The following is a 17962-nucleotide window of genomic DNA, read 5'->3' as shown; positions in this document are numbered from 1 at the left end:
GGATTACAGGCGTGAGCCACCACGCCAGGCCCATTTTCATCTTTTTCTCCACTGTCTTTATTTCCTCCTCACCGCGTTCCCCCCTACCAAAAAAAAGTGGGGCAACTAGGCCAGTACAAGACAGTCATCAGCCTGAGGGCCTGTGCGCACACGGGTGTGCTGGAGATGCTGGCATGGATGGGGGTGGGGGTACTTGCATTTGCTTGAGTGCTCGTTCTCTGACAGGCCCAGTAAGGCATGTTTCTCTACATTGTTTCCTCTCAGTACCCTCTCACAGTGCATGTTTTCAGATACACAAATAAGGCTCTGAGTTTCAGGGAGGACAATGATGTCCTAGGTCACACAGCAAGCCCCTGGGACACAAGTGTGACCTCAGAACCCTTGCTGTGACACCTTGCTTCTGTGCCTGGCACTGGTATGAGCTCCATGAATGCCAACCACACCAGTAATGATGGCGTGTACCTGCTAGCCCAGCCTGCCTCTCCGAGGAAGGGGATAGGGCTGGGCCCTCTGGTCCTGGGTGGCTGGGTTAAGTTCTAAGACAAGGACCTAATTTGAAGTTGGAATTCTAGGCACTCCTGGACCTCCTCCAACATGAGCTAATGCATTTCCTTATTGTTGAAGCCAGTGTGAGCCATTGATACTTAAGGGAAAACAGTTTAGGTAAATTATTTTAACCTACTCAGTCTAGCAGCGCTCGTAGAGCCCTCCTTGTGCTGCTTCCTCATTCACAGGGACCTGTGAACTCAAAACTGCAGACTGCACCCTGATTTTGAGGGACACAGGCTTTATTGAACAGGTTAAGGTCAAACATTTCAGGAAATAAACATACATTTTGTATGAAGTTGGATTTTTTTTTTTTGAGATGGAGTCTCACTCTGTCACCCAGGCTGGAGTGCAGTGGCGTGATCTCAGCTCACTGCAAGCTCCGCCTCCTGGGCTGATGCCATTCTCCTGCCTCAGCCTCCCAAGTAGCTGGGACCACAGGCGCCTGCCACCACGCCCAGCTAAATTTTTGTATTTTTAGTAGAGACGGGGTTTCACCTGTTACCCAGGATGGTCTCAACCTCCTGACCTCGTGATGTGCCCGCCTTGGCCTCCCAAAGTGCTGGGATGACAGGCATAAGCCACCACACCCGGCCTGAAGTTGGATATTCTTGAGAGCAATTCTGAACCTTTACCAACATTCTACATGTTTGTCAGTATAAACGATCCCATATAAAATAAGTAAGTTAAGGCTGTAGGTTTATTCACATATATACACATTTATATGTAAGTGGTCTATCCCGTGTGAATTTTTTGATGCTGGGTAAGCCTTGAGCTACGATTAAAAGCTTTGCCACAGTCATTGCATTTATAAGGCTTCTCCCCGGTGTGAATTCTCTGGTGTATAATTAGGTGTGAACGCCACCTAAATATCTTCTCACAGTCTTCACACTGATGCAGTTTCTTTATAGTATTAACCTTTTTACGGCTCACAAAGGTGGACCCTTCCAGGGCATTCCCATACTCGTAAAACCACTGGGCCCTAGTGTGTATTCTCTGGTGTTCAATAAGATATGAGCTCCGGCTGAAGGCTTTTCCACACTCACTACACTCATAGGGCTTCACCCCTGCGTGAATTATCTGGTGTTGGAAAAGGGTTGAGTTTTGACTGAAGGCTTTCCCACATTCATTACATTTATAGGGCCTCTCTCCGGTGTGAACCCTTTGATGTATTGTAAGCTGTGTGCTCATGCTGAAGGCTTTTCCGCATTGGAGGCATTCGTAGGGCTTCTCTCCTTTATGGATTCTCTGATGGTAAATAAGGCTGGAACTCTGACTGAAAGCTTTTCCACAGTCATTACACACATAGGGTTTCTCTCCAGTGTGGATTCGCTGATGCTGAATAAGGTGTGAGCCCTGAACAAAGCCTTTGCCACACTCATCACATTTAAATGGTTTTTCTCCAGTGTGAGTTCTCTGATGGCGAATAAGCCGTGAACTACAACCAAAGGCTTTTGTACACTTGTTGCATTTATAAGGCTTCTCTCCAGTGTGAATCAGCTGATGCTGACTCAGGCGAGAGATCCACCTAAAAGCTTTCCCACACTCATCACACTTAAATGGTTTCTCTACAGCGTGAATTCTCTGATGTGCAACAAGGCTTGGACTGTCTGAGGCTTTTAGAATTTGAGCTTTCTCCCCAGTATGCATCCTTTGATGCTGGGCTAGGGTGGAGCTCTGGCTGAAGGCCTTCCCACACTCCTTGCAAGGGTAGGGCCTCTCCCCAGTGTGAGTTCTCTGGTGTCTAACCAGCTGCGACTGCTGGCTGAAGGCTTTCCCACACTCATGACAACCATAGGGCCTCTCTCCTGTGTGGATTCTCTGATGGTGGATGAGGCTTGAGCTCTGACCAAAAGCTTTTCCACATTCCTCACATCTGTAGGGCTTCTCCCCAGTGTGGATTCTTTGATGCTGAATAAGTTTTGAGCTCAGGCGGAAGGCTTTTCCACACTCAGTGCATTTAAAGGGTTTCTCTCCCGTGTGGATTCTCTGATGCTGATTAAGCTGCGAGCAGAGCCTGAAGACTTTCCCACACTCTGCACATTCGTATGGCTTCTCTCCATGGCAGTTATTTGGATGTTTCCCCTGCAAGCAGTCAGATAACTTCTTTTGGCATTCTTGACATCTGCTAATTTTCTGTGTATTAATTTCCCAATGCAGAGCGATGTCTGAAGTGGCTCTGATGCCTTTGCCACACTCCTCGCATCTCTGGGACATCCCTTCTGCACTCTCTCTCTGACTTTCAAGAGGCTGACAATCCAGGCCGCTGCTTCCCAGCTCCTTACATCCCTGGGCTGCGTCCTTGGTGAAGGTCTTGGGAACCACAGTCTCCTCATTCAAATAGTTATTTTGGAAGGTAAAGCCTGTCACTTTCAGCCCAGGACTGCCCAGATGACTGTCTAACCAGACCTCAGAATCAGAAACGTCTCCAAAGCCAGGATTCTGAGGAAAGTCCTGTGGGGAGATTCTGACCACTGTCCCATAGGATTCTGATTCTAGGATGTCCATGTCCTCACAGGCCTGCTCATTTTCAGTCCTAATCGTAGAATCTGAAATAAACAGGAACAAACAAAGACATTCCTTAGGCCCTGTGCTCAGAGAAATGATAAGACTACAAATGCAGGGGCCAGGGCTCAAGGCTCCCAGGATAGTTGCACTGAGCACTGTGAGGCCCCAGGTGGAAACGTGCAAGAGAAGGCAGAGCCTTTGACAGTTCTCAAAAGTGGTTTCATACTTTTTACCTTGTTCACTCATTCGATAGCAATGAATGTTCATTGCTGGGGCGGGGCTGGGGTCTGTGAGCAGAGAGATCCATCCTACAGGGCACTGGTGTGGGGCACAGTCCATGCAGAGGCAAAGAAGACAAAGCAAGACCGGAAGGGTGGGAAGCTACCACGGATTAGGCTGCGGGGTCAGGGGCTCCAGCATCCGAGCTGGCGAGGAAACAGTACAGGGTCTGAGTTCTGAATGGAGAGCGTGGATTGTGATGATAAAAACAAGGCTGGAAGAGCCGCCAAGGGACTTACTACGTGAGCTCAGAAGAGCACTGGGCACCTATGCCGTTCATGGCTACTCCCTGGGGTGGGCTTCTCTGAGCAGGACCCAGCCCCCTCAGCTGCCTCCTGGCTGCTGCTGCCAACTTGCACCTGGCCACCTCCCCTGCTTCTCCCTGGGCTGTGCGTGGCCACCTCTAAGACTACACTGACTTCTTCCCTGGGGCTGCAAGTTTCTGGAGGCCCCCAGGAGGCCTTCCAGACATCTGCGTTCCTTCTGGACTCTCCAAGTAAGTACAGGCTTCTGTCCTACTCTGTAACCCTAGAGGGCACCTCTGCTGAGGTCAGACATCTCCTTGATGTCTGTGATCAAACCATGACAGGACGCAACCACAACACACGGCTATGGTCATGACAACCACGGTCCCCACCACGACACAATCAAGTTCACAACCACAACCACGCAGCCACAGCTATAACCAGCCCAAGTCTACCCCACATGAATGCACAGCCCAGTTATGGGGCTTCAAGCTTCGGTTCCTGCCCACTCCTAACCATTGGTGGTGAGTCTCCGGCTTCCAGGGATCTCCAAAGGTCTTCCTATCAGTCCTGGAGAATCAGAGCAGGAAGCCCTTTCAACCTCATTGTGCAGCAGGGATGCTCAAGGGCTGTGAGGACAGGAGGCATCTCCAGGCCTGGTCCTCATGTGCTGCTTTCCCTGCACAACCATACCACCTCAGCATGCCTGCTCTTTCAACAGGGCTTGCTTGACACTCCTCCCAAGCCTTCCCCTGCTGTGAAGATAAGAGAGCAGGGTGGCCAGGTGCAGTGGCTCACGCCTGTAATCCCAGCTACTTGGGAGGCTGAGGCACAAGAATCACTTGAACCTGGCAGGCAGAGGTTGCAAGTGAGCCAAGATCATGCCACTGCACTCCAGCCTGGGCAACAAAGACTCCATCTCAAAAAAAATAAATAAATAAAGAGCAGCGGCAGAGAGAGCAGGGCCAGGCTGACAGCAAGGCTTTGTTGGGGGATGCCAGGAACCACCCACCAGGGGGCACGGTGGTGGTCAAAAGCATGGGGGTGCACAGCTGGGACCTGGCCGCTCCTCCACTGCTCTGGGCCAATATCCTTCAGTATCTGATGCTGACTGTACCAGCTGGGGACAAGTAACATATCTGGGCATTTCTGCCTTGCTTAATGTATTCTGGTTTTGTGCTGCTGCATATTTTATCTAAGAGGCTACATCCCTGCCCCGGACTCTCGGGTCTGCGAGCAAGTGCTGGGTCCATCAACAGCAGCTCTCACCTACTGTGGGATTCTATTTTTTTGTTGTTGCTTTATCACAGTGAGGACCACCTGCTACATATAAACCCACTGAACTATTTCTGCCAACTGTAGCTGGCTTTTCTGCCATGGCACCCTCTTTAAACTCTCCTGTCCATGTTGGAGACATTTTAATGGGCGGCTGGGTTTTAACTGGGCCACCTTATAGCTGAACCTCCTTCTCAGGGAGACTGAGCAGAAAGGATAACATGGGAGTAGCCAGCAGAGCCAGTGAGGCCAGGGTTCCTGACCACTCTTCCCACACATCACATGCAGACTTCCTGGGCGGCTGCAAGGCCCACAGGGTGTGAAGAGGCTCAGAAACCCTCCTTGTCCTTTGAAGCTGCCTAGGGGCATATGAATGGAAGTAAGATCACAGCCCCTACTTTTTTTTTTTTTTTTTTGAGACGTCATCTCGCTCTGTCGCCCAGGCTGGAGTGCAGTGGTGCAATCTCGGCTCACTGCAAGCTCTGCCTCCTGGGCTCACACCATTCTCCTGCCTCGGCCTCCCGAGTAGCTGGGACTACAGGCGCCCGCCACCACGCCTGGTTAATTTTTTGTATTTTTAGTAGACACGGGGTTTCACCGTGTTAGCCAGGATGGTCTCGATCTCCTGACCTCGTGATCCGCCCACCTCGGCCTCCCAAATCGCTAGAATGGCCGGCGTGAGCCACTGTGCCCGGCTCCACGGCCCCTACTTTTCACAACTTTGGACTGTCCAACTTGCTTCCCGAGGCCCCTACAAGCCGGTGGCCTCTGTAGGACCTGGTCCTGCCCTGCTGCAGGAGTGACGGTGATGACCCAGCAGCAACTGAAAGGGAGGTGAGGGGCTTCCTTTCTGCAGCTGAGATGCACGCAGACCCATCTCCCTTGTCACGCTGGGCAGCACACCGGCTAAGCAGGGAAGCAGAGCACCAGGCCAGGCGCCTGCCCAGCAGGAGCTGATGCCGGACGCAGTGGGTGCCCTGGTTAGGGCTGAGGACCCCAAGATAGGCTGAAGTCCTAACTTGAAGCACCTCAGAATGTGACCTTGTTTGGAAACACAGTCGTTGCAGATTAATTAGTCACCATGAGGTCACTGGGGTGGCCCCTAACCCAACATGACTGGTGTCCTTCTAAGGAGACGGCCACGTGAACACAGACATGCAGGGAGAAGGCAGCCGTGTGAAGGAGTCAGAGATCAGAGTGAGGGACGCATCCACAAGCCAAGGAACCCAAGGACTGCCAGAAAACCACCAGCTGCCCGGAGAGGCAGGACAGGATCCTTCCCTAAAGCCTTCACAGGGAGCACGGCCCTGCTGACCCCCCGGTTTCAGATTTCCGGGCTCCACAGCTGTGAGACAATAAATTTCTGTTGTTTTAAGCTTCCTAGTCTGTGGTTCATTGTTATGGCAGCCACAGGAAAGTAATGCACTCCTGGAGCCTGAGAGGGTCTGAAGGGAGCTGCCTCAGGGAATATGCTTACCTGAGGAGAGGTTACTGAATGCCAAACCTAACCCTTCACTTGGATCCATAGGTTTGTATCTTTGCTTAACGAAAGTATGAGTAAAATTAAAAATAGAACAGAATGTGACATGATTCAAAAACAAGCTCCGTTTTTGTGGAAATGCATGGGTTTTTGTGTCTTGGCTCTTCTGCAGTTTGGCCTCTCCCAAGGCAGCCCCACAACGGGTCTGTGCTCCCTTCTAGGTGCTGGATGCTGCTTCCCCAGTAGCATTCCCAGGCATCCCAGTGTAGCCCCCGGGACTCACCCACAGCTACCCACAGTTGTGAGGCCCCTCCTGCAGTTTCTCCTCACCCCAGGGCTTCTCTGTGATGGGGTCTAAGCCTCACCTGTCTTGGAGGTCCTTGGTGCCTCTGTCCCCTCTGCTCCCTGCAGGTCGAGGACCCATGGCTCTTCTCCCTGCTCCAGCCGAGAGATCAGCTCAGGCTTGAAAACCAGGAATCCTGCTGTGTGTGCGGCAGAGAAGACAACAGTGTCAGCATGACGGGAAGTGTGCAGCACAGGGCTAAGCCTTCCCCAGTTTCCAAATGGAAAGGGGCAAGGGGGCTACAAGGCACAGGCCAAGCTCCTGCAGGGAGAGGGGGTGGAGGGTGGGGAGAATCTGGGGACACAGCAGCCCTTTCTGTCCAGATCTGTCCACCACCTGTGGCTGGACAGCAAGGGATACCTGACTCCCACAATCTCCAGGCAACCCTGTCACCAAACAGTCTGCAAAGGGCAGTCCGCCTCTACCCCTGGAACTCGGGAAAGAGAAGAAGAAGCCCAAGCTTCACTTAGCAGAGCCGGGCCTGTCCCTCAGTTCAGAGAGCAGAGATGCTCCAAGAGGCAGGGGTGGTTACAAAATAAGATAACAAACAACGACGAATAGACACAAACGAAGCACATTTTGCATCAGAAAGCTCCAAGGTCCAGTCCTCAGCCAGTGTCCTTCCAGCCTCAAGTCCCTGCACAAAGGATGCCTCAGGGCCTGCCTCCCTCGCTGCAGACTGGGTGGCAGAGACCTGTGGGGGCCCACCTGGCACCCTGCCTTCTTGGGGCCACCTGCCCCCATACCCTCTTTGTGCCGGTCAGTACAGAGATGAGCAGTTGATCCATGGGCCAGCCAAGGCCTCTGTTTAGAAGCTTCCTTCAGGGTTCCCCCAACTGGAAGGAAAGAGGCAGGCAGAGATTCCAAAGGCCTATAGCCAATAAGCTGAAACCCCCATATGCAGGCAGGACTCCACATTCAACAGAAAATGCATATTCTCTCCAAGTACATGTGGAACAAAGAAACAGCCTTGGGTCAAGCCACAAACTGAGTCACAGACATGCCAAAGAACATACCACATAACACGCGCCCAGGCAAATGCAACTCAGTGTGAAACTCACCACAAAATGGTGCTTAGATGCCATTAGCTACTTGGAAACTACATAATAAATGACTAAGTGGCAACTGTATTTATTATGAGTCAGAATTTATAGAATGCAGCCCAAGCAGTATGTAAAGATAAAATGTTATTTATTTAGAGATACGGTCTTGCTCTAGCACTCAGGCCGGAGTGCAGTGGCACCATCACAGCTGACTATAGCCTAGACCAATCCTCCCGCCTCAACCTACTGAGTAGCTAGGACTACAGGTGCGTGACACCACACCCAGCTAATTTTTAAATTCTTTGCAGACATGTGGTCTCGCTATGTTGCCCAGGCTGGCCTCAAACTCCTGGGCTCAAACAATCCTCCTGCCTCAGCCTCCTAAGTAACTGAGATTATAGGCATATGCCACTATACCCGGAAAAATTTTATACTTTTAGATACATTTACTAGAAATGATCATTTTAAAACACAAATGAGGTAAATAGTAAGTTCAAGAAGTTGAGAATGGCCAGGCGTGGTGGCTCACACCTGTAATTCCAGCACTTTGGGAGGCCAAGGCGGGTGGATCACCTGAAGGTCAGGAGTTCGAGACCAGCCTGGCCAACACGGTGGGAGGATCGCTGGAACCCAGGCAGTCCAGGCTGCAGTAAGCCACTGCACTCTACTCTGGGAAACAGAGTGAAACTTTGTCTCAAAAAATTAAAAAAGCAAAACAAACAAACACCACACACATCAAACTCACATAAATAAAAAGGAAGAAAATAATAAATCTGGGGCAGGATTCAGAGAGCTAGAGAACAAAGACAAATAAAAACATCCTCCAACCCAACCCCCCAAAAAAGGCAAAAACCAAAAGCCAGTTATTTGAAAACATGAATATGACAGACTCATGACAAAACCAATCAAGGTCCACTTAGTGAGAAGATGCTGCCAAAAAACAGAGAATAAGAGACACAATTACAAATATAACAGATTAAAACCAAAGGAAATGCCAGGCAAGGTGGCTCATGCCTATAATCCCAGCATTTTGGAAGGCCGAGGCAGGACTGCTTGAGGCCAGAAGTTTAAGACTAGCCTGCGGCAACATGACAGACCCCAACTCTACAAAGAAAGAAAAAACAGCTGAGCATGGTGGCGCACACGTATAGTCCCAGCTACTAGGGAAACTCAAGTGGAAGAATCACTTGAGCCCAGGAGTTCAAGGCTGCAGTGAGCTATAATCGCACCACTGTACTCTAGGCTGGACAACAGAGCAAAACCCCAACTCTTTAAAAAAAAAAAAAAAAGAAAATATAAATGCATAAATGCTAATCCAAGACTTTCCTTCCCCAAAGCTCAAGGTCCCAATGGTTTTACAGATTAGCTCCAACAAGTTCTACTTGTATGCCAAATGCCATTTATCAAACATGTCAAAATTACATAAGGACAATACACAAAAAGAAACATAGGCCAGTCGCGGTGGCTCATGCCTGTAATCCCAGCACTTTGGGAGCCCGAGGCAGGCGGATCACAAGGTCAGGAGATCAAGACCATCCTGGCTAACATAGTGAAACCCCATCTCTACTAAAAATACAAAAAAATTAGCCAAGCATGGTGGCGGGCGCCCGTAGTCCCAGCTACTCGGGAGGCTGAGGCAGGAGAATGGCGTGAACCTGGGAGGCGGAGCTTGCACTGAGCCGAGATCACGCCACTGCACTCCAGCCTGGGCAACAGAGCGAGACTCCGTCTCAAAAAAAAAAAAAAAAAGGAAATATATATACATATATATATATATCCATTTCACTTATGAACAGAAACACAAAAATACAATATTGGCTAGTTGAATCCAAAAGCATATCAAAATTTATATATAAATATCGTGATTTAAGTAAGGCTTATTCCAGGAATACAAGAAAATATAACAATGTAATTTCCTGCATTAATAAAGAAAATAAATCACGTGTCTCAAATGATGCAGAAAAAGAATTTGAAATTCAGTATTTCTTTATGATTAAAAACAAAAAACAAAACTCCTTAGCCAAATTCTGTGGTTATGTAGATGCATTCCCTTTAAAATCAGGAACACAACATGCCCACACGGACGGTCCTGTTTAACACTGTGCTGGCCACTGCAAAGGCAGAGATGGGAGGAGTGAGGGCTGGGAGGGAAAATACCAAACTCTCATTTGCAGGAATCCTCCTGCTGGAAAACAGCAGAATCACCGAGCAACACTGATTTACCCAGGGAGTTCCACAAAGTTGCCAGATGTAAGATCATCCTCCAGAACCAACAGCATTTTTGTACTACAGCAATAATCAGCTAAAAATACATTCACAAAGCAAAAAAATCAAAACTTTTACATTGACAGAAAACAGTTTCAAAGCACTCCCAATAAAAATTCCAGTGGCTTTTAGGAACTCAACTTATTCTAAAATTTGTATGCAGCTGGGCGTGGTGGCTCAAGCCTGTAATCCCAGCACTTTGGGAGGTCGAGGCGGGCGGATCACCTGAGATTAGTTCGAGACCAGCCTGGCCAACATGGTGAAACCTCATCTCTACTTAAAATATAAAAATTAGCCGGGTGTAGTGGCACATGCCTGTAATCCCAGCTACTCAGGAGGCTGAGGCGGCGAATCACTTGAACCCAACAGCCGGAGGTTGCAGTGAACCGAGATCGCGCCATTGCACTCGAGCCTGGGCAACAGGAGCGAAACTCCGTCCCAGAAAAAAAAGAATTAAACGGGTGAGTTTAATTCTTTTAGTATTCTTGTAGTATTAAGAAACACTACAAAATTAAAGCAAAAAACAAAAACCACCCCAAAATAAAAAACAAAGCCAAACTGGCCAGGCACGGTGGCTCACGCCTGTAATCCCAGCACTTTGGGAGACCAAGGTGGGTGGATAACCTGAGGTCAGGAGTTCCAGACCAGCCTGGCCAACATGGCGAAACCCCATCTCTAGTAAAAATGCAAAAAATTGGCCAGGTGTGGTGGCACATGCCTGAGTAGCTGTAATCCCAGCTACTCAGGAGGCTGAGGCACAAGAATTGCTTGAACCTGGGAGGCAGTGGTTGCAGTGAGCCGAGATCGCACCACTGTACTCCAGCCCAGGCGACAGGGTGAGACTTTATTTCAAAAAAAAGCCAAAAACACAAATGAACAAACAAACAAAAAAAACCAAAACAAACCAAAAGCAGGAAGCTGGCCCACAAGAGAGATTCAGGGAAGAGAACAGGGTTCAGAAACACCCCATTTCATAGATGAAAATGGTGGCTCCACATGTCAACAGGAAAAGGAGACAGTCTTTTTTTTTTTTTTTTTTTTGAGACAAAGTCTCGCTTATTGCCCAGACTGAAGTGCAGTGGCACGATCTCAGCTCACTGCAACCTCAACCTCCCAGGTTCAAGCAATTCTCCTGTCTCAGCCTTCTGAGTAGCTGGGATTACAGGCGTGAGCCACCACACCCAGCTAATTTTTGTATTTTTAGTAGAGACGAGGTTTCACCATGTTGGCCTGGCTGGTCTCGAACTCCTGACCTCAGGTGATCCGCCCACCTCGGCCTACTTCAAAGTGCTGGGATTACAGGTGTGAGCCACCGAGCCTGGCCAAGGAGACTGTTTAATAGATGATGTTGGGGAAAACAGCTATGTGTGGACAAAATAAAACAGGGATTTTTACGTAACCCCAATACAAATGTGGAGCTGGGATACAGATGAGAAATACAAACTATAAAATCCACAGGAGAAAATGAAGCCCATCTCAGTGACCTTGGAGGAGGGAAGAGCTTTTTTTTGAGATGGAGTCTCACTCTGTCACCCAGGCTGGAGTGCACTGGTGTGATCTCGGCTCAGTGCAACCTCTGCCTCCTGGGTTCAAGGAATTCTCCTGCCTCAGCCTCCTGAGAAGCCAAGATTACAACCACCCGCCACCACGCCTGGCTAATGTCTGTATTTTTAGTAGAGACGGGGTGTCACCATGTTGGTCAGGCTGGTCTCAAACTCTGACCTCAGGTGATCTGCCCGCCTCAGCCTCCCAAAGTGCTGGGATTACAGGTGTGAGCCACCACACCCAGCCAGGGAAGAACGTTTTTTTTTTTTGGAGACGGAGTCTCGCTCTGTCACCCAGGCTGGAGTGCAGTGGCACAATCCCGGCTCACTGCAACCTCTGCCTCCCAGGTTCAAGCAATTCTCCTGCCTCAGCCTCCCAAGTAGCTGGGACTACAGGTGCACACTGCCACGCCCAGCTAATTTTTTTTTTTTTTTTTTTTTTGCATTTTAGTAGAGACAGGGTTTCACTGTGTTGCCCAGGCTGGTCTCGAACTCCTGAGTTGAGGCAATCCGCCCGCCTTGGCCTCCCAAAGCGCTGGGATTACAGGCGTGAGCCACCGTGCCCGGACAGAACTTTTAAATAAAACTTCAAAGAGACAATCCATAAGGCAAAAACACAGTAATTACATTAAAATCTGACCTAACAAAGTTAACAAACACAAAAGAAGCAGAGAAGATTTTTTTTTTAGACAGGGTCTCACTCTGTTGCCTAGGCTGGACTGCAGTGGCACAATCATAGCTCACTCCAACCTTGACCTTCCAGGCTCAGGCAATCCTCCCTCCTTGCTCTCCCCAGTAGCTGGGACTACAGGCATGCAACACCATGTCCGGCTGAAAAAGTGATTTATAATACACAAAACTAACCTGGTACTTACCATATTTGATAAATTCTAAGATAGTCTTTTTTTTTTTTTTAGATGGATTCTCGCTCTGTTGCCCAGGCTGGATTGCAGTGGTGCGATCTCGGCTCACTGCAAGCTCCGCCTCCAGGGTTCAAGCGATTCTCGTGCCTCAGCCTCCCGAGTAGCTGGGATTACAGGCATGCGCCACCACATCCAGCTAATTTTTGTATTTTTAGTAGAGACGGGGGTTTCACCCTGTTGGCCAGGATGGTCTCGATCTCCTGACCTCGTGATCCACCCGCCTCAGGCTCCCAAAGTGCTGGGATTACAGATATGAGCCACCGCGCCCAGCCCTAAGATAGTGTTTTTATAAAACCCTTTCCCATCTCTTGGACGCATCTAGGAATTGATGTCATCTGCCAGGTGGCAGCTGTGACACACCATCACTGCCTGTGCACACACGAGCTTGCCCCAGCTGCTCGGTCACTGCTGCAGGTAAGTCACCAGCACCATCATATAATACATGCTGAATTCAGCTGCTCTCTACACTGTCTTCAAAAGCTTTACCCTGTGACTTGGCACAGCAGCAGGACGTTATAAATAGACAGAAGCCATGGAAAAAGAAGAGCAGCTGTAGCTTTGAGCCTGGAGAAGCAAACTGCTGCTGGGGGAATGACTGCAATTCCAGTTACTGGTACATCAGCAACTGTGTACACACAGGGCCTGAGAGAGGAGGACAGGCACAGCAGATGGAGCTGCTACATGCCAAGCAAGAAAGCTCAAGCACCAAGCTCACTGGATGAAGAAAACCCCAACACCACTTACGAAAAGCTGCAGCACCTCTAGATGGCCAGGCCCACAGGTTGCCATCATGTGGAAAGCATGGACACAGATAACCAAACCAGAGAGTGGGGTCACTAAAAGCTGTGAAGAAACATTAGAAGTACCCTTACTCCGGCTGGGCGCGGTGGCTCACACCTGTAATCCCAGCTACTCGGGAGGCTGAGGCAGGAGAATCGCTTGAACCCAGGAAGCGGAGATGGCGGTGAGCCAAGATCGCGCCATTGCACTCCGGCATGGGTGACAGAGCAAGACTCCATCTCAAAATCTCAAAAAAAAAAAAAAAAAAAGGACCCTCACTGCATGTGTCTTTTCCTATTTCAGTGAGACAGGGTAAACCACATCTAAATGAGTCTAAGAGGGCTCTTTAAAAAGTATAAAGTAAAATTAAATGATTAAAAAATGCGTGTAATCAGTAGCATTCCAACTTTCTTAAAATAATGATGTGTACATAACTACATGTTTTACAAAGTAAGGCATCTTAGACAGAATGAAGAAACAACACCTTCAAAGCAATAAGACACAGCGGACCTAGAATATGGGCAAATGCCCTGAGCAGATATTTCACAGAAGAACCTGGCAAGCTAATGAGGGTGTGAAAATAGGCTCAAGCTCAGCAGAAATCAGAGAAATGCAAACTCAAACTACAACAGCCTCCCACTGTACACTTATCTGACTGGCAAAACAGAAAGCTGGACTTTGCCAGACTAGCCGGGACAGAGGGGTACAGGCCTGGTCCAACACCCCAAGAAGCTCCTGGCCAACCAACGATGCCCGCATCAGTTCCACTCCTGATCCCCCAGCCCAGGCACTCTCTCGGGGGTGTGATGCAGCAGAGGGCTTAGTCACAGGCAAGAGGCCCAGCAAGGCCCAAGTTAGACGCACCCCCCCTCACCAAGTTGCAATCCAATGACAGTACACAGCTTGTGAGGACACAGGCATGGACATAAAGAGCACCGCAGTGGCTGCCTGTGGCGGTGGTGGAGTTCAGAGAGGAGACTAACGGCAGGACAGGAGGGGCAAGGGGATGACGGCATCTGCAAAGCAGCCGTGTGGGCGTCGCTGCCACCTCTTGCTCGTTGCACAACCTTTTCCTTGGATTTCTCCACCCAATAATTTCTCTTTTCTTGTCTAAGCTATTTCAAGTTTGGATTCTATTTCTCACAATTTAACAGCTTAGGAAAAAAAGAGGCTTTACTAACTCCCAGAATCCCACCCACTCCCTGGGGGCTGAACCCCATGACATGGGCAAAGCTAGGAACCAGCCTGGCACAGCACTCATGAGTCCAAGCCCCCTGTGGAGCCCACAAGGATCTGAGCGTTTGGCCCGCATACCCCAGCCTCTGATGGAGGCCTGGCTGGGTGGGTGCTGACTGATGATGCAGGGGAAGGGGCCCCGAGGTGCAGCCTCACCTAGTCCAGCCACACTGCTGTGGTTCTCCAGCATCACTTCCCTGTAGAGGGCCCTCTGGCCAGGGTCCAGACACTGCCACTCCTCCCGAGAGAAGTGCACAGCCACATCGCCAAATGTTACCACCTCCTGAAAGGACACACAGCAGCACCCCAGGAATCCCTGGGTGCCAGCCCCCTTCTGGCGCTGCCTCATGACATGTCTCAGGCAGCTGCCCCATGGGGTTGGGCGAGACGCTCACCAGGACTCCTCTGCCTCTAATATTCTGGGGAGGGGCAGTCTCGGGGAGGAGGAAGGAACCCAGTCCATGGCGATCATACAACCCTCCCCCCTCAAGAGCCTCAATTAGGCCCTGGTTTGGGCAGGGGTTTGCTCACTACGTTGGGGTTGGGGGCAAGGGGGCCTTCCTAAACCCAGCAAGGGCCAAGGTAGGGTCTGGGCCCAGGGCCAGTGCAGGAGGTGGGCCTTCACAGGACATGCGAGGGGAAGGAGGCAGTCAAGCTTCCTACCATGAGGCTCAGTGGTGGGTGGGCATCCACGTGTTCTGGCCGAGAGACCTGTTGGCAATTATGAAAGGATTAGAGGTCAAGGTGCCAGAAGCCCAACTTCCAGGCTAATCAAGGGGGTACTGTGCTCTCTGCTCCTTTACCTCCAGCCCCAGATTTCTCTAGCAGGGACATGGGGCTGGGCTGAAGCAGCCATGGCACTTGAGTGAAGGAGGCCCACTGAACTCTTGTTCCTCTTTAGAGTGTATGTGTGTGTGGCATGTGTGACTCACTCCACAAAGCCGTAAGAAGTGGATGCCACGTGCCAGGCACTGAGTAATGGGGATACAGTAGTGGACACGAGGACCCTGCCTTCACGAAGCAGTCTGGCGGAGGAAAGAGTTAAATAACCACACAAATAAGCACACTGCAACCACGACAGCGCTCAAGTACAGGGAACTATGAAAGCCACTTAGACTAGAACGTTCAGTGTAATGGGTCACTTCCCCAGGGACCTCGGCCAAGGTAATGGAGGTGGAGAGAGCACTCCAGGCAGCAGGAATAGCATGTGAAAGGGCCTGAAGCAAGAAGAAATGGGGTTGGATGAACCAGTGTGGGTAAATTCCCGGCAGCAAGGGAAGGCAGTGAGCGACTGGAGGTTGGGGAAGGCAGTGAGCGACTGGAGGCTGGAGAAGGCAGGAGCAAAAATGACAAACTGTAGGGAAGACAAGAGTGGACATGGAAACCCCTGCCCTCAAGTACATAAATTCCAGTCTCCAGCTCACTTGTCGCCAGGATGGAACCAGGCACAGGGATGTAATCTGATATAAATCGTTCACCTCAATTAAGCCAATGACCCCAGACCCTCTACCTGCCCAGGCATTCCCCCGGGAGGTCGGAATGGGAAAAAGAGTCTTCGTATGGCAGCTTCTGGCCCAGAAAGTGGTTTGTGGGTGGAAGCCCCAGGTCACCGGCACAGGTAGGCTGATCCCCCCACCTGGCTCCTGACAGTAGGAATGCCCGGAATAGCAACCAGAATTTAGAGAAGACAAACAGCCTACCCCACCCAAGGCACCGTTCTTTCCTCCACTGTCACTTATCCTAGGCCTTCCAGGGCAATAAATAGAAAGAGAAAAGGCTCTAGAAGGAGGTGATTTCGCAGGAGGAGGAGTCAGGGCCCCGGGAGTAGACCCAGGCCTGAAGAAAAGGCCGCAGCTGGAGCTCGCCTTACTCAGGCCCCTGACACCGTGGCTGCCACGAGCGGGGTCTGCGGGGAGCTGCGAGACTCGGCCAAACGAAGCCCACCTCGCGCCGCCGCGGGGGAGGGTGGCTGGGCTCGACCACCTCCCACGCCAGGCGCTCAAGGCCCCGCAAAGCCCCCGCGCTTTCCCGACTGGAGGCCCGGGGGACGCGGGGACCCCAGTGCCGAAGGCGGGAGGGCGCAGGAAGCGACCAGGGATCACTCGGACCGAGGACAACCCGAGTCCGCGCCCGCCGCGCCGACTCACCCTCCCTGAGGACCACCCGAGGCTCGCAAACGCGCGACGCCGCCGGAAACGGGCCTTGGCCACCCGCGTCCGCCCCGCCCCGCAAACTTCCGGCCGCCCTGGGCCGCTCGGAGGCCCGGCCATCTCTGTGGTTCTCAGCCCCGCCTCCCAGGCTCCGGAGAAGGGGTGGAGTCAGAGCCGAGGAGGGGCGAGGCTGGGGCCCGAGGGACAAGAACTTGGGCGGGACCAGAAGCCCAGATAGGCGGGGCTGGCGCCTGGGGGGCGGGGTAGTCAGAGGCGGGCAGGGGGCGGAGCCGCGAGGGAGAGGAGGGCTCAGAGCCCGGAGTGGGCGGTGCCTGAGCAGGGGCGGGGCGGGGCCGGGGCCTGGAGCTGGGGACGCGGGCGGGGGCCGGGAGTTGCGGACTCCGAGGCTCGGTCCTCGCTGGCGGGTGGGAGGAGCGGAGTCGGGGCGAGGCTGGCGGAGATCCAGGGGATCGTCCGGCTGGGCCCTGCGCACCCCGGATCACCAGCTTCGGGCGCTGGTTCCCACCGAGGCTGTTGAGGCGCCGCTCCCCCGCGTCCCTGCGACAGGAGGCGCCTGCTGGGCGCGCTCCGGGCCCCGCCTCGCGGAGACGCCTGGCTCGGGCCTTGTCCCCAGTGAGCGGCTGGAGCGGCCGCGGGGTCGCAGAGCCTCCGGGACCCCGAGGAAGGGCGCCCCTCGGAGTTGCCCGAGGCCGGGCCCGGCGTCCACTCGCCACTCGCCTCGCCCCTCCCCGGCCCCGCACCGCCCTCCACCCCGCCTCCTTCGGGTTCCTTCTGCGTCCGGCAGAGCCTGCGCGCCTCCCCCGGACGGCCACGGACTCGCAGCCTCGGCGAGGACGCTGCCTGCGTCCCGACTGCCTGGACCTCCCCGCGTGGCTCCCGACGAAGCCCAGCAGCCGGAGGGTGCCAGGTCCGCCTGACGCGCCCCTCCCCACGGGAAGAACGGGGCGGGGGTCCAGGAGGGACGTAAGCCGGGCTCCCCCGGCGTGTTGATCTGAACCCGCGCGGGAAAACTTGCGCAAACCAAAGGAGGGAAGAGTGAGGCAGCCCCCAGCCCCCCAGGGAGGCCCAGGTGAAAAACAGACGCCGGCCTCGCCTCTCCCGGTGCGGATGATCCCGGCACTCCCACCCCCGCCCTTGCTGCCCCGAGTTCGGCTCCCTCAGCCCCACATCCTCTCTGGTCACCTAAGTGGACTGCAGCTGCTCAGGGAGCATGTCGCGAAGGATAGGGAAGGACAGGGGGTCTGCTTCCCCAGCCGCCCTCCAGACCCCCAGGGCTGGTAGGGGCCGGCAACCCTATGTCCCAACCTGGCCTGCTGCTGGTGAG

At 52.3% G+C, this 17962-nt stretch overlaps 1 protein-coding gene across 16 annotated transcripts; it reads right to left on the bottom strand.

Annotated features, from left to right (window-relative positions):
• Positions 1 to 1228: 1228 nt before the first annotated feature.
• Positions 1229 to 17193, bottom strand: ZNF7 (zinc finger protein 7). Of its 16 annotated transcripts, none has more exons than XM_063816721.1 (6): positions 16615 to 16709; positions 15131 to 15178; positions 14624 to 14750; positions 13196 to 13294; positions 6699 to 6815; positions 1229 to 3095 (listed from the first exon to the last, which is right to left on the bottom strand). In XM_063816721.1, the coding sequence occupies exons 2-6, from the start codon at positions 15131 to 15133 to the stop codon at positions 1282 to 1284; spliced, it is 2160 nt and encodes a 719-aa protein (XP_063672791.1). In that variant the 5' UTR covers positions 15134 to 15178; positions 16615 to 16709; the 3' UTR covers positions 1229 to 1281. The 16 variants fall into 16 exon arrangements, with proteins under 16 accessions (XP_063672791.1, XP_054513135.2, XP_054513136.2 ...); XM_054657160.2 differs by having other exon boundaries at positions 13196 to 13212; positions 14624 to 14783; positions 16615 to 16705; XM_054657161.2 differs by having other exon boundaries at positions 13196 to 13212; positions 16615 to 16705.
• Between the last annotated feature and the right edge of the window lie 769 nt (positions 17194 to 17962).

Source organism: Pan troglodytes, chromosome 7 (genome assembly GCF_028858775.2).
Source record: "Pan troglodytes isolate AG18354 chromosome 7, NHGRI_mPanTro3-v2.0_pri, whole genome shotgun sequence".
NCBI classification, from domain to species: Eukaryota; Metazoa; Chordata; class Mammalia; order Primates; family Hominidae; genus Pan; species Pan troglodytes.
Note: the sequence above shows the minus strand (reverse complement) of the source record. Positions and strands in the feature narration are given on the sequence as shown.